The sequence below is a fragment of the Orycteropus afer genome, unplaced genomic scaffold (genome assembly GCF_000298275.1).
Source record: "Orycteropus afer afer isolate SDZICR_OR568_19922 unplaced genomic scaffold, OryAfe1.0 scaffold00377, whole genome shotgun sequence".
Taxonomy (NCBI): Eukaryota; Metazoa; Chordata; class Mammalia; order Tubulidentata; family Orycteropodidae; genus Orycteropus; species Orycteropus afer.
The window spans coordinates 2,050,210-2,066,417 of NW_006921964.1; the positions used below are offsets into that span (position 1 = coordinate 2,050,210).

The following is a 16,208-nucleotide window of genomic DNA, read 5'->3' on the forward strand; positions in this document are numbered from 1 at the left end:
TCAAACCCACCAGCCACTCCTCAGAAGGAAGGTTGGGCAATCCTACTTCCGTAGTGATACTGCCTCGGAAACCCAAGGAGGGGTCACTATGAGTCAGATCCGACTTGATGGCGGTGAGTTTAGGTTTGGGTTTTTATATATTTTTGTATATATTGTCTTAGTGGAAAACATTAGACTGGCATTTCACTAGAAATTAAAAGGGAAAAATTTATTGGAGGAATAAAATCACTTTGAAATGAGGAGACATTTACAGACATCCATCCCAGATGTTAAAACTCCCTGAGTTGGAGGGAGAACAGTAAGGGTTTAAAAGTGATTTGTGCTCATAGGCAGGTGGGGGATGGGGGAGGAAGCATAACAAAAGCTACAGACTTAAACATTACTACCAAGTTTATCTGCTGCATCCTGAAGTGGTTTACATCCTGAAAGTGAGTTGATTACATCCTGAGAGTTGGTATATCCTGAGAGTGGTTTGGTGGCCTAGTGGATAAGGCATTTGGTTGCTAACCAAAAGGTCTGCAATTCAAACCCACCAGCTGTTCTGTGGAAGGAAGATGGGACAATCTACTTTTGTGAAGATTTATAGCCTCGGAAACACAGTGGGGGTCACTATGAGTTGGAACCAATTTGATGGGAGTGAATTTGGGTTTTGTCTTTTTGAGAGTGGTTTAACAAAGCATTCATTCAGGGATTAATTTTCTATCACATCTGAAGTCTGTCTCCTTATCATAGTTACAGATTTAAAGGACTGGTAGACACACAAAGGAGCTCTGTTGGTGTAGTGTTTAAGCCTTTGAGTGCTAACCAGAAAGTCAGCGGTTCAAACCTACTAGCGGCTCCTTGGGAGAAAGATGAGGCAGTCTGCTTCTGAGAAGATGTAGACTTAGAAATCCTATGGGGCAGTTCTACTCTGTCCTATAGGGTTGCTGTGAGTTAGAATAGACTCAATGGCTGTAAGTTTGGTTTTTTGGGTTAGTAGACACACAGTGGGAAAACCTGGTGAGCTAAAGTGTTAATTTGAGACTAAGACTTGATTTATATCTGTTTTAGCTTCAAAGTTATTTACAAGTTCTAATTTCATTTAGGAAGACAGACCTGGCAATCTACTCCTGTAAAGATTACAGCCTAGGAAACCTTATGAGACAGTTCTACTCTGTCACATGGAGTTGCTTTGAGTTGGAATCAACTCGAGGCTCCAAACAACAAAAAACTTCATTTAACATTAACCAGAAACAAACTCACTGCCACTGAGTCAATTCTCATAGCAACCCATTTTAGGTTTCTGAGCCCGTAAATCTTTACAAAAGTAGATTTCCCAGTCTTCCTTCTGCAGAGTAGTTGGTCAGTTTGAACCAACAACCTTCTATTTAGCAGTCAATTGCTTTAGGCACTAAGCCACCAGAGGACCTTATCAACTAAGTTCTATTTCTCTTCCTCCTCCTTAACATTCTTAATAGACACTAAGTAACTATTTACCTAGGTTAGAAATTCTAACTTCTGTATTCTTTGTTATTTAAACAGTAAAACTGACAAAAAGGCTGAATGCTTTCTTTAGAAATGTAGAAATTCAAAATGGAGTTTTTAGTTAGGTCTGAAGTCACCCAATTCAGATATACCAATACCCCAGTTTCTTAAGATTCACATCTACAGTATAGATTTAAGCTTCACTGGTTTTGCTTCTCTAAAGAACCCAGCCTAAGTTAGGGCCTCAGGTTCCCTGACACAAGGCAAGTAGACACTGCTGCCATCCTATATGTTAAGGCTGATACTCCTCTTGCTGTGGGTTTAGGGGTGAAGGTAAAACTAAAGGGTTTTCTTGGCAGCCATGCCCTTACTGAGGGTCTTCTCTGACTTACTGCATATCAGCCTACCCCACCTCGGGTCCCCTTTCCCCACTCCATACCTCTCTCCCTCTGTCAGGCGCAAAGCTTTCCCCTCCAAAGCCCTGGCACCTAGCACAGTGCCACTTCAGGGTCCTACAGACCCAAAAGCTGGTGTAGATGTAGTTGGTGAACAAAGCTTTTGACAAGATTTTCCATGAGAATCTTCTAAAGAAAGAGATAAAATAGGATCATTTTTTAAAAAATGCCAATGTCACTCTCTTCCCTCTGGGTCCTTATCCTGGCTGCCAGCCCTTGCCTGGCTGGCCTGGACTCAACATCTTGTCTCAGTCTGCTATCCACTGGGGACTGTACTTCTCCCACCTCAGGACCTTTGTCCTTGATCTCCCCTGTGCCTAGTTCATTCTCCCTTCCCCCCACTTCCTTGGACTCAGCCATCCCTCCTGTCTCTGCTCCAGTGGCACTTTCTCAGAGTAGCCATGGTCAAGGCAAGTCCTTAAGCTCCCAGAGACTAGGTGTTCCTATTTGAAGCTCACACATGTGCATGTGAAATGGCCATGTGGAGAACCCTTTAGATACAGTGAACTAGGTAAGGCAGTTTTCAGTGGATGTCTGCTGTTACCACTCATGGTTAGCTCCAATGTCAGTCTCTACCCAGCCTACTGTCCCCATCATCCTCAGGTCTCAGATACTTGTAAGAGAGGTGACAGACAAACAGCTATTTTGTCCCACACATCTGCAGATCTATGAATGATCAGAGCCACCAGGTGAGCAGAACTCATGTCTGTGTGAGATGCCAGGCCCAGTCACACCCAGACTGCCCTTGGATGCAAACGTCTTTGGGCCCGGGGACTCTCCTAAGGAGTAAAGCAGGTCTTTATCCAGCTAATAAGGGCTTCTCTTTCCACTCTTCCACCCATGGAGCTCCTGCTTCCTTCTGGTGCTCTGCTCTGAGTGGCAATGATGAGAGAGAGCCCGATGTGGGTTCATTGAGCTGGCCATTTTCTCTGAGAGTCAGCTAGAAAATGGGGTTAAAAATCCCTCAGTCACCAAGTTGTGAGGATCAAGTGAATTAAACTCTGAGAAAAGTGCTCTGTAAATTGTGAACTCCCACACAAATACCAGGTGGTGGTGTTACTGCTTTTTAATGCATAATCTCTTTCCATTCTCAAGGCTATATTTTACCAGCTTTTTTTTCTGTAAAGAAATGAATACTAAGTAGAACTGGTTCTCTAAGACCAGAGAAGAAGAAAGTTATTTCTTTTCACTCAAGTAAGAACAGGAGCATCAGCTTTCTGAAGACTTCCCCATGCATGGTCTCTTTTTTCACACACTGAAAGTTGTTTTCAGGTAGAAATATTTTGTATGAGACAAAGAGACTGGGACTATTTTACCAGTCCATAAATAATTATTAAGTGCTTATTTTATGTCAAATACAGTGCTAGAGGAATCGGGGTAAACAAAACTAAAAATACATTGGATTAGAGTCTATGGAGCATGGTCCTTTCTAAAAATAATGGAAGAAAAATCAGTTGTAATTGAACATGCAGAACTACTGCTTACATGGTGGAAGGGAAATGTGTCATGTCAGCTATAGTTGCAACAATGGAGTTGAATCTCTTTGGTGAGTGGCTATTAGAGAAATATTGCCTTCAATTCATTTTAGCAAGTATTTACCAGGCACCTACTCCTGCCAGGGCTGTGCAAGGAGCCTTGAGGAATATACAGATTAATAGAATATCATTCTTGCTCTCAGGATTAAAAAAAAAAAAAAAACTGTTCTGGTTACCTAGTGCCTCTCTGACAAGAATATACCACCAGTGGGATGGCTTAAACAAACAGGAGTTTATTCTCTAAGAGTTTGGAGGCGTTGAGTCCGAGTTAAAAGTGTTAGGCTCTAGGGGCTGGGTGCAAGCCATCAACCTTGGGCTTCAGCTCTCCCTCCTATTCCCACCCCCACTGAAGCTAGAGGCTGCTGAGACTGACAAGCCCAAGGTTGACAAGTAAAAAGGCACAGTCCCTATGTTTCTAAACCACACAACAGGCCATTAGTTCAAGTCCATTGAAAGTCCACAGGTCAGCATAGCATGGCAGGCTGCTGAACAATGACACGACTACATGCAGGGTCCAAGCGTGCCATAGCTAGAGACCATTCCCAAAGCTGTTTCTTATACATGGGAAGCAGACCACATACCCAAAGCAGCTACTCAGCTGCTCCAATAGATTCCACCATGGAGTTAATTACCAATCTTACCATGGGGAACAACTACATTCAGCTGCCCAGCCACTCAACAGGTCCAGCCAAGTTGACACACAAACTTAACCACCACACAAACCTACTGCCACCAAGTCATTTCTGACTCAGAGCAATCTTATAGTACATACTGAAACTGCCCCCATGGGATTTCCAAGGCTGTAAATCTTTTACAGAAGAAGACTGTATCATCTTTTTTCTGCACGGCAGCTGGTAGGTTTGAACCGCTAAACTTTTGGTTAGCAGCTGAATGCTTTAATCACTACACCACCAGAGCTCTCGAGATATGTTGTAGGTTGCATTCCGATATAATGATTAGAAAGTCAGCTGTAGCTCAGAGAGAAATTTAACAAGAGGATATTAAAAAAAAAAAAAAAAAGAAGAAGGTATTAACCTTGCAAGGTGGAGATATACAGGACCAGAGGCAACACCATGTGTATCTCCCCAGCCTTCCAGGCTAGGAGTTTTTATAATAGTTTTAAGGCCATGAGGTACATGATTTCAAAAGATCTTGTACAGGCAAGATACTCATAAAATTCTGACCCTTTTGCAAAAGTCAGGAAGCAGAACAAGGCTGTGATTCCTAAAGATAAGCCTCAACTTCCTTCAGGCTAGGTGTATGCGCAATCTCTTTCTAAGATGGAGTCTGTATGGTTCAATATGGATGCCACAACTTCTTCTGAGCAGGTCTATTCTGCTGTCTGCTCTTGGTTCCAGTCTTAGTCCTGTCTTAGACCAGCCATCTTAGTTCATCAGGCAGTAAAGGAGAGCAGGGGTGCACAGGCTCCAAAACTGGTTAACACTGACCACAGATAGTGGGCTAGAAGACACTTCAAAAATGGCCTGTTATCAGGAAATGCCATCTAAGCAGTAAATTTACATTTGTGTTACTTTTTTTGCAGTGTCCCTTCCTTAGTCTCAGGATCTGAGGAATGTGGTTGCCCTGTCCTGTGACCTGTTCCTGTCTTGTTTTTATGATCTTAGGAATGTAGTTGCAGGGGCAGGATCCTTATGTGATTATGGCTACAAGTAGTAGAATAAGACAATGTTTAAATTGAACAAGATTAATATAGAGCATTAGGTTATGAAGTTGGAACACATAATATTTCAACTGAATATCCATGAATATTCATCTCCCAGAAATTCTAATCTGTCTATACTATTACAGATAGACTTGGCAAATATAAGGCATGGTTATGCAGAAACCATCCCCTCCCACTTAGTCAGTGGCAGACATAACTAATCATTCACATCATCCTCACTCCAGGGGCAAATTGTTCATCATCCTCAGTCGACAGAGGAAGGGCAGTGCGGAGAGAAAAAGAGGAGGACTTTAATACAACTCTGCTAGGGTAGGCAGAAAGTGCTTTGCACGTGCCTGAGAGGATAGTAGTGACTCCATGGAGGTCATAGGAGTTGAGATGGCCCAGGAAGGGCTTCACTGCTGTCCTCAGATAGGTGGTAATGCTGGTATTATAATTTGGAACGTGCTGTGTATTATGTTTTTGTTAGGTGCCATTGAGTCATTTCCAACTCATAGTGACCCTATGTACAACAGAACAAAATACTGCCCAGTCTTGAACCATCCTCATAATCTTTGCTCTGCTTAAGCCCATTGTTAGCCAGTGTGTCAATCCATGTAGTTGAGGATGTTCCCCTTTTTTTTTGATGACTTTCTACTTTACCAAGCATGGTATCCTCCTGATAGCATGACCAAAGTATGAGAGACAAAGTCTGGCCATTCTTGGTTCTAAGAAGGATTCCAGATGAACTTCTTCCAAGACAGATTTGTTCATTCTTTCTGACAATCTATGGTATATTCAATATTCTCTGCCAACACCACAATTCAAATGCACCAACTCTTACATATTCCTTATTCAATGTCCAGCTTTCACATGCTTATGAGGCAATTGAGAAGACAATGGATTGGGCCAGAGCACCTTAGTCTTCAAAGTGATGTCTATGCTCTTTAGTACTTTCATGAGGTTTTTACAGTTTATTTGTTCAATGCAATACATTCCTTTGCATTCTTGATCGCTGCTTCCATGTGTGTTGATTGTGGATCCAAGTAAAATGACATCCTTGAGAAATTCTCTTTTTTCCATTTATCGTGATGTTACTTATTGATCTGGTTGTGAGAATTTTTGTTTTCTTTATGTTGAGGTGTAATTCATACTGAAGGCTGTAGGCTTTGATCTTCATCACCAAGTGCTTCAAGTCCTCTTCACTTTCAGTAAGCAAGGTTGTGTCATCTGTGAATGGGTCTTCCTCCAATTGAATAAGTATGGTGAAAGGATACAATCCATAGTGCACATCTTTCTTGATTTAAAACAATGTAGTATCCCCTTGTTCCATTCAAATGACAGCCTCTTGGTCTGTGTACAGGTTCCTCATGAGCACAATGAAATGTTCCGGAATTTCCATTCTTTTCAATCTTACCCATAATATGTCATGATCCACACAGTTGAACACTTTTGCATAGTTGATAAAACACAGGTAAACATCTTTCTGATATTCTTTACTTTCACCCAAGATCCATCTGACATTAACTATGATATCCCTCATTCCATGTCCTCTTCTGAAACTGGCTTGAGTTTCTGACAGTTCCTTGTACAGGTACTGCTGCACCTGTTGTGTATTGTACCAAAAAAAAAAAAACCCAAACTCACTGCCGTCGAGTTGGATCCAACTCATAGAGACCCCTCCTTGGGTTTCTGAGGCAATATCTCTATGGAAATAGATTGCCTAGTCTTCCTTCTGAGGAGTGGCTGGTGGGTTTGAACTGCAAGTCTTCTGATTAGCAGTCAAATGTCTCAGGCACTATGCCACCAGAACTCCCATTGTGTATTGTACGATATCACAAATAAGTAAATATGTTAATGCTATTAAAAACTATTAATTTTTAATTAGAAATATCAATATGAACTCATGATTTTTAAAATATCAGTTACCTACTTCTGCCCACTGAGTGGGCATAGAACCTATGGCACTCTAGTGGTATTGAGCACCCTCAACTTTAAAAAAAAATGGGGCTCCTTGGAGAAATGCTTAATTCCAGATCTGGGCCAGGAAAAGTATAAGAGGAGCCTGAGACACTTGTGTTAGAAAGCAAGGAAATGCCATGATTAATAGAGACACAGGAACAAGCTAAATGACACCATGGGGGAAAAAAATCAGACAGATCCATAATATAGGACATTTTGCTGGCCTGGTATCTTTAAAATAAAAATGAAGGGAATGTTCTAGATTAAAAGAAACAAAAGAAACATAATAACTAAATGCAATGTATGAACTTTACATCCTGGTTCTATATAAAAAAAAAAATTAAACATTTAGAGACAATTGGGAGATTTGAATTTGGACTGAGTTTTAGGTGATATTAGGGAGCTACTCTGGTAGCATAGAGCCTAAAGCACTTGACTGCTAACCAGAAGGCTGGCGGTCAAAACCAACAACCAACCCCCCGAAAGAAAGATGGGCAAACCAACTTCCATAGTGATACTGCCTCGGAAACCCAAGGAGGGGTCACTATGAGTCGGGTCCGACTCGACAGCACATAACACAATATAAAGGAACTACTGCTAATTTTGAAAATAATATTGTAGTTATGAGGAGAACATCTTATTTTAGGAGATGCTTCCTAAAGTGTCTAAGCATCGTGGTAGTTAAAGCAAATGAAATATTAACAACTGTTGAATAAAAATAGTATGTATATAGGTTTTTTTTTTGGGGGGGGGGAGCTCTGGTAGCATAGTGGCTAAGGCACTTGACTGCTAACCAGAAGGCTGGCGGTTCAAACCCACCAGCCACTCCTCGGAAGGAAGATGGGGCAGTCTACTCTGTAGTGATACCGCCTCAGAAACCCAAGGCGGGGTCTCTATGAGTTGGATCCGACTCGACAGCAGTGTTTGGTTTTTTGGGGGGTTTTAGGTTCTTATTATAATATTCTTTTAATGTTTTATGTTTTTGAAATTTTTCATAGTAAAAAGTTGCAGAAAAAAACTGAGAAGGAGCTCTACTTTTCAGATATTGAAAGATCTCCAGGGTAATTTGTCGAGTGAACAAAGCAAAGTACAGATCAGGATAGTTGGTGTCTAAGGGTGGTATAAATAAGGAAATATTGTATATTCATATCAAGAAGTCCCTGGAAGGAGACAAGATGCACTATGAGTAGAATTTAGAAGATAGGTGAATGAGGGAGGACAAGGATGGAGGAGGGTGAAAATAACTAAATATATACCTTTTTTATTCCATTCTGACATTTAAAATGAAAATGAATGAATGAATGAATGACAGAGGTCTGCCAGGGAAAGGAGACTAAGAAAAAGCAGTCAGAAATGTAGAAAGAACCAAGGAAGTTAGAAGGCCATTGGCTTTGGTCAACAGGGGCCAATGGTGAATGACTCAGCTGAGGAGTGAGGCAGGACCTCACCAAAGAAAGAGCGTTGGGACAAGGTAGATGAGGGCTTTCAAGAGCGTAGATCACTCTTAAACGGGAAAGGGAGAATGAAGATGATTGGATGAGTGGAGGATAGAGAGAGGGATTCTTCAGGAGAGGGGGAATGAGACAAAGATGGAGCCAGTAGAGAGTGAGAGAGTAGAAGACAAGAGCTGGGCTATGAGTGCTTAGAATGAGGAACAATGGACCTTGTTAAAGGACATTTTGGAAGTGAGGGAGAAGGTCAAGGAAGATTGTGTTGGGTGGTCCCCCTATTAGAAAGATAATATTATTTACTCAAAATCATGAGTTGTGTGCAAGCTTCAGTAGAATTGAGACATTGGGAAGAGATGCTGAGATGAATTTGACAACCAAGTATGTGCGGAGAGGTTCCAGTGTTTCCTGGCTTAAATGTTCATGTTCACCCAGTCTTGGGATGATACCATCAGACAATCAGAGTAGAGAGGGAAGCATGATGGGGTTAGTCCAAAGTGGAAGATGTTCAAGGTCAAAAATCAGAGAAGCAAGGGAATTCAGGGTGCCACTGAGAAGATGGTAGAACTGGATAGAGTGGTCAGAGAGCATGGGGGCTTGAGGTCCAGGTAGGGGTCAAAGGACAGGGCAGTAGGAAGCACAGGAGCTTATGGCCATGCAGAGCATTTTAAAGTTTGTGGCCTGGGCAGTCAGTCAGGTCTAGGCAATGACACTCTTCTTATCTGAAGAATGAATGTCATTATCTTAACAGTATCCTCAAAGATGGGGTGTCAGGCTTAATGAATAGCCTTTCAGGATCTCAGCAGGAGAGGTTTGGAACAGAGATGCTCTTGCTGTGTGGCCCCAGCTCTCTGTGAGTTCTTTCTTTTTGCAGCTTCAAGCCCTCCCATCAGCTGCTCTCAGCCAGCACACGGAAGCAGCGCCAGCTCCTGGTTTCTATAGTGACCGATGCACTTCAAAGGGAGAAGTAGAAGGACTTGAAGGAAATAACAAAGGGGAAACGAACAGCACAGATATTTAACACATAAAGAATCCAGGCAGGATGTAATGACCTAGTTTTATAGCCATTGGGACCATTTCTGGCACTCACACTTGACTATTTGATTTTTTTGTCATAGTTTTGTCAACTAGAGCTGTAAAGGGAGGTGACATAATGCAGCACTGTTCCTGGTGAAAGGCTAATACTGAAACTTGTGAGGATCAAATTGCTAGCTAGGAAGACCCAGGAAAATCCTGAGCCTCACTGCTCTGATCTCAGGCCCCTTTGATCTCAGTGCCTGCCACCATCATCACCTTCCTAGAGAAGACTGCAGAGAAAGCATCACGGCTATGGGCAAGGCCTTTGCAGTGGATACTTCCTGGTTAGCACTTCCTAGCTGTGTGATATTGGGGAGCTTCCTTAACCACTCTGTGCCCCAATGTCTTAATCTGTAACATGGGGACAAGTCTGACTTTCAAGTATGGGTGGTGAAGGATGGGATTTGTGAGTTGACACAGTCCAAGCCTGGCTGATTGGAGGGCCTCAGTAAAGAGCAGCTGGTCATTCTAATGAGAAGCCACTGGCTTGAGCAGGGCCAACACCCTGTAATGCTGTCCTTCATGCTTTTCTTCCATTCCCTTCCAGTTGGCCATGGACAGAGCGAAGGGGAGAGGATGGTGGTGTCTGACTTCCACGTTTTTGTCAGGGATGTGCTGCAGCATGTGGATGTTGTGCAGAAAGACTACCCCAAGCTTCCTGTCTTCCTTCTGGGCCACTCCATGGTAAGCCGACCACAGAGGACCCAGCTCCACTCGGGACTACTCAGTGTGCAAGGTGGGGGTGTGAAGCACCATTGATGGGTGGGGGGCCAGAGCCCTTTGTCCCCCACATTGGAGTTCCCAGACAATTTAGTGTTTAGGAAGTCAGCCAGGTTTAGGCTCTGAAGACAGGCCTGGAGGGAGCCAGAGCAGAGCCTATTCATTCCCCAGAGTTCCCGCCAAAACCGGCCAGCAAAGCCTCACTGAGGTACTCGCAGGCTGACTAGGAAACTGATTCTTTTCAACTCCTTTGGCCCCCGGGGCTATTTCTTCATGTGATTGCTAAGGGAACTTCTGCTTCCTACAGTGGCACTTCTCTGGAGAAAGGGCTGCTCCTGGTTAGTGAGAGGCCCACGGACTGCCAAAGCCCTTCCTTCTTGTTCAGGATTGTTCAGGAACTGGGGACAAAAGGGCCCTTGTGGAAACAATTCCTTAAATTTATTTGAAATCCTTTTTTCACCTCTTAGATGTATAAAATCCTCTAAGAATCAACCAAGTATAATCTTTAAATTGTGGTCCTCAGCTGACAACCCTAGGCTGACTCCCTATGGAGACCCTGAGACCCATCAGTATTTTTAACCTCTTGAATTTGAATGCCTGGAAACTGCTCACTGAGGCACACCTCACGACCCCTTGATTAGAGCCTGCTAGGTTCATGGAAGGAGCTCTGGTAGCATAGTGGCTAAGGCACTTGACTGCTAACCAGAAGGCTGGAGGTTCAAACCCACCAGCCACTCCTCGGAAGGAAGGTTGGGCATTCCTACTTCCATTGTGATACTGCCTCGGAAACCCAAGGAGGGGTCGCTATGAGTCAGGGCCAACTCAATGGCAAACAACAGGTTCATGGAATCCCTGGGTGGTACAAACATTCTCAACTTCTAACTAAAAGGTTGAAGATCTGAGTTCAAACCTCTGAAGAAAAGTGCCTCTGAAGAAAGGCCTGGTGACCTACTTCCAAAAAGTCAGCCATTGACAATTCTATGGAGCACAGTTCTACTCTGACACACATGGAGTCACCAACAGTTGGAATCAACTCCATGAGAAATGTTTTTGTTTGTTTGTTTGTTTTGTTTTTCCCTTGTTTGGCTTGGTTTATACTTGCCTGACCCTGTAAGTACTTAAGACTTAAGCTCTTGGGTTAAACTCCCTTCCAGCTTAAGCAAAGAGTTAGCCCTGTTCCTTCAGTATCGTCTAAGTTCATTAAGTATTTTTCTTGGAACCTAAATTTCTGGGATCTTTACTGAACCAGAAAATATGTAGTAGTCTCTTCTTATGATCAGATTACCAAAAAGCCTTTCATGATGCCTGATGGAATGAATGAATTGGGGGTCTGCCAGCTTTTGGCTTGAAATGAAGCAGGAATGTGTTGTTATTTAACTTGCGGCCCACAAGCAGGAACCTTATTTATATCTCTCTGAAATGTCTGCTCTTGGAAAACCCAGAGAAAAAACATTTGTAATGAAATAATTGCAGTTCTAGTTTATCCAACAGTTGATAGTTTCCTTTCCAAGGTAGACTCTTCAAGGCTCCCGGCCAGGCCTGCAGCCTCAGGGCTCTATCATTAATTGTGACATTAGAGATGCTCGTGGGGTGTGGCTTGCATTAGCGCTGCTGCTTTCCCTTTCAGGGAGGTGCCATCGTTATCCTTACAGCCGCAGACAGACCAGGCCACTTCTCTGGCATGGTTCTCATCTCTCCCTTGGTTCTTGCCAATCCAGAGTCAGCAACAACTTTCAAGGTAAGAGAGCTTCTGGTTCTGTGGAACTCTGTCGGATCCCTTAGGGGCCTCGGAGCCTGCATTTATGGCTAGAATTTGGGTAAAAGGGCCAAAGTCCATTCTTTGACGTCAAGCTCTATTGTGGTAAAATTGGGTCAAATATCAAACATTGTGGTGCCTAGGGCACTTGACTGCTAACCAGAAGGCTGGCTGTTCAAACCCACCAGCCACTCCTCAGAAGGAAGGTTGGGCAGTCTACTTCTATAGTGATACTGCCTTGGCAACCCAAGGAGGGGTCCCTACGAGTCGACGGCACACAACAACAACATCAAACATTGTTGCCACCAGAGTTCAGTCATTTCTGAAGTCAGATGCATTTGTTTTGTTTTGTTTTTTCCCTCCCAAAGACAGAAAAAAATTTATTTCCTGTTTGTGCATGTTTTATTGGTGAATTTTAATAGGAAGAAAGGTTACACATGTTATTAATCCTGCAAAGTACCCTTTTGTTAAGAAGTCAGATGCAAAGCTTGAGCTGTTTTTCATTGAACATCTGCCAACTTCAGCAAAAAATGAATAATGAGTGGAATTCAAGGCAATTTGTAATTGCAGCAGAGTCCCTTTGAGTTGTAGTCTTCTCCCCAAGCACTTTCACCTCTGACACATCATTTTGTTTCCCTGTTGCACAACCACACATATGAGTGGAACATGCTATCAGCTACTTTAAGACAAGCAAGCCAACAAACAACTAGAAACAGATCCAGTGTCTTCTCTCCTTTGGAAAGAAGCTAAAAACTGTGGCCTCAGCAAGACCCTTAGCAATGACTAATATAGGTCAGTGGCATGTTGAGATAAACCAGTGGGAAGGACAATCCCAACTTCTGTGTCCCCAGGGGTGCCCATCCTCACTCAAATGCTGGGCCAGGGGTTCAGATTGATTCTGCTGCTCCAAAGCCAGTTCTTGGGCCTCACAGGGAGATCCTAAGGGGGATGTCGTGGTGCCATGTGCACTGGGCAGCAACCACTCTAGGGTGCTTACTTTTTCTGACCTTGTCTCACATGACAGTATGACTTTTAAAATAATAACATTAACTCTTAAGCCTACAATATTTTTCTCAGGACTCAAACTGTGGGACACCTTGTTTAAAATATCCTAAAAGTATCTCCTACAGACAGAAGCACACACTTGATCCTGGGCTCTAAAGGCAGGTGTGATGATGAGGGTCTTGAGTGTGGGCTTTCATCAGGTGCATCAAATCTCACCAATCTGGAATGGATTGGGGCTGGTAAAAGAGAACCCTGGATCCTCTCCGAGAGTTTAAGCAGAAATAATTTTTTATTTAGTTGGTTAAAGAATAGAGATGGATAGCACCTTTGAATTTTACTCCATGATAAGGAAGTCACCACTGACTTCCTGAAACCATCCTATCATCATTGGTAAACTTCAGTGCTATGCAGAGGGCAGCAGTAGAGGCCATGGCTAGGTGTCTCTGCCATGGAATAATGAGGGCCCCTCACAGTCAAAATTGTACTCATCAAATGGGCTAGGAGAAGATGACTTACCCAACTTTTCCCATACTGATTGCCATTATATAACATAAGGCTATTTCTCATCTGAGCAGAATGAGTAAAACAAGACTCCTAAAAGAAAAGGGAGTTATCACTGTGCTCCCCTGTGCTTTAATTTATGAACAGTTAATAAGTTCAGTGAGTGGCAGGCAGCTCTCTGCCTTCCTGTGCATTCACTCACTTGACTGCCAGTGTCACTCAAAGAATGGGTTGCATTTTACAGATGCATTTTACCTGCATTTATGGAAAACTGAGGCTTAGGAAGGAGGAGTGATTTGGCAGGATCCTACAATTTATAGGATGGGTTTGCATCCAAGCTGCTCCTCCCCTTCTGAGATGCCTTTTCATGAAAGAAAAGCCAGGGACCAGGGGTCTTTCAGATAAAGTAGGAGAGAGTCAGGTAGCTGGACATGGAGCTGGAGCAGCAGAGTTTCCTCCCAGAGTCCTTTGGGGTGTCTGTGCTAATGGGTGGCCATGTAACTCTGAGCCAGGCCATTGGGGTGACCTTTCAAAGACTTGTGCTAATAGATTGCCTTGTTGATCCAAGAGCCAGCTGTCTCTGGGGGAATGCAAGTCTACACTTATTAGCAAAGACAAATTAGATAACCTTGGCCCAGACCTCAAAGACCCATCCTCCCCACCCTGACATCTGTTGCTGCCCATGAATCTTCGGCAGTTTTGACTGACAGAGCCTATGACCCATTTGTGTACCTTGCCCCAGATGACCTCATCATCCTCTGCACTCTTTCTAGTCTTATCTATCAGCCTCCCTGAAAGACCCTCACGGAATCTTTTTAAAAATTTAATGTAAACTTTTAAGAATAATACATTTATAGGGTTTGAAATTCAAAAGGTATTAAAGGGTGTACAGTGAAAAGTCTCCCTCCTTCGTTCAAAGTGGGCAGCCACTTGTTTCTTGATCATCCTTCCAGAGAGAATTTATACTTCTACAATCAATACACATTGTTATGGATTGCACGTGTCCCAAAAAATAAATAAATAAACGTGTTTTAAATCCTAACCTCTTTGGCTATGGCTACAATCCTATTTGGGAATAGGCTGTCTTTGTTATGGTCATGAGGCAGGATTTAGTGTAGAGTATATTTTGAGTTAATCTCTAATGAGATATAAAAAGGAGCAGATTAGGACACACAAGCAAGGAGAGATGGAGGAAGAGAGAAGCTGTGCCATATGAAGATCACTCAAGGAGACAAGGACCTTCCTCAAGAGCCGACAGAGAAAGAAAGCCTTCCCGTAGAGCCAGCACCCTGGATTCAGGCTTCTACCCTCCTGCACTGTGAGAAAATAAATTTCTGTTTGTTAAAGCCACTATTTGTGGTATTTCTATTTCTATTATAGTAGCACTAGATAACTAAGACATACATGTGTTCCTCATATTTCTATTTTTATACAAATGGGAGCATGCACTTTGCTTTTACATTTTTGGTTTGTTTCTTCTTGTGGGGGTTTTGTTTTGTTGTTTTGCTTAGCAGTGTATCTTGGTGCTTGTGTGTCACATCAAGGTTCCACTGTACAGGTAGATCATGGTTTCGGTGAGGTTCCCTGCTGACCAACCTTGGGATATTTCCAATTGTCTACTCCCACAAACATCCCAGAGGGAAAGATGTTTACAGATGCCTCTTTCCTCTTGTTCTAATGGATGAGAAAGCTAAGGCTCAGAAGGGGGACGACAAAGCAGAATGTTGAATCCTGATCTCCTGACTGTGTCCAGTTGGCCAGATCGTTCAAGTTTGTTTTACAGCTTTGAGTACGTGCAAGAGCAGTTCCCCCAATTATTCAATGGGCAGCATGAGATACCCAATGTGGAAACTGGCCTTATACTAACCAAAGTGACCTGTAAATTCAACACAATCCTGATCAAAATTCCAACAAACTCCTTTACAAAAATAGAAAAACCAATCCTCAATTTTATATGAAATGGCAAGAGGCCCTAAATACCTAAAGCAATGTTGAAAGAGAAGTAGAAATTGGGAGGACTCACTTTCTGATTTTAAAACATACTATACAGTATGCTAAGGAGCTCTGATAGCATAGTGCCTAAGGCACTTGACTGCTAACCAGAAGGCTGGAGGTTCAAACCCACCAGCCACTCCCCGGAAGGAAGATGGGGCAATCTACTGCCGTAGTGATACTGCCTCAGAAACCCAAGGAGAGGTCGCTATGAGTTGGGTCCAACTCGACGGCACATAACAACAACAACAACACAAATACAGAGCTCTGGTAGCATAGTGGCTAAAGCACTTGACTGCTAACCAGAAGGCTGGCAGTTCAAACCCACCAGTCACTCCTCGGAAGGAAGGTTGGGCAATCTGTTTCCGTAGTGATACTGCCTTGGAAACCCAAGGAGAGGTTGCTATGAGTTGGGTCCGACTCGACGGCACATAACAACAATAACAACAACAGGATAGCTAAGATTAAAATAATAAAAATAATAACAAAGGTTGACAATGATGTGGGGAATCTTTATCCATTGCTGGTGGGAATACAAAATGGTGCAGCTATTGTGGAAAACAGTGTGACAGTTCCTAAAAAAAAAAAAAATTTCAGACTCTCATATGACCCAGCAATTCCACTCCTAGG

The 16,208-nt window shown here is 42.9% G+C and overlaps 1 protein-coding gene across 1 annotated transcript in view; it reads left to right on the forward strand.

The window, feature by feature from the left end:
• MGLL (monoglyceride lipase) overlaps positions 1–16,208 on the forward strand; it is a 183,569-nt gene that overhangs the window by 126,671 nt on the left and 40,690 nt on the right. The window contains exons 4-5 of the mRNA XM_042782580.1: positions 10,152–10,288; positions 11,952–12,062. Of these exons, the coding sequence (XP_042638514.1) occupies positions 10,152–10,288; positions 11,952–12,062 (248 nt within the window). The remainder of the gene's footprint in view (positions 1–10,151; positions 10,289–11,951; positions 12,063–16,208) is intronic.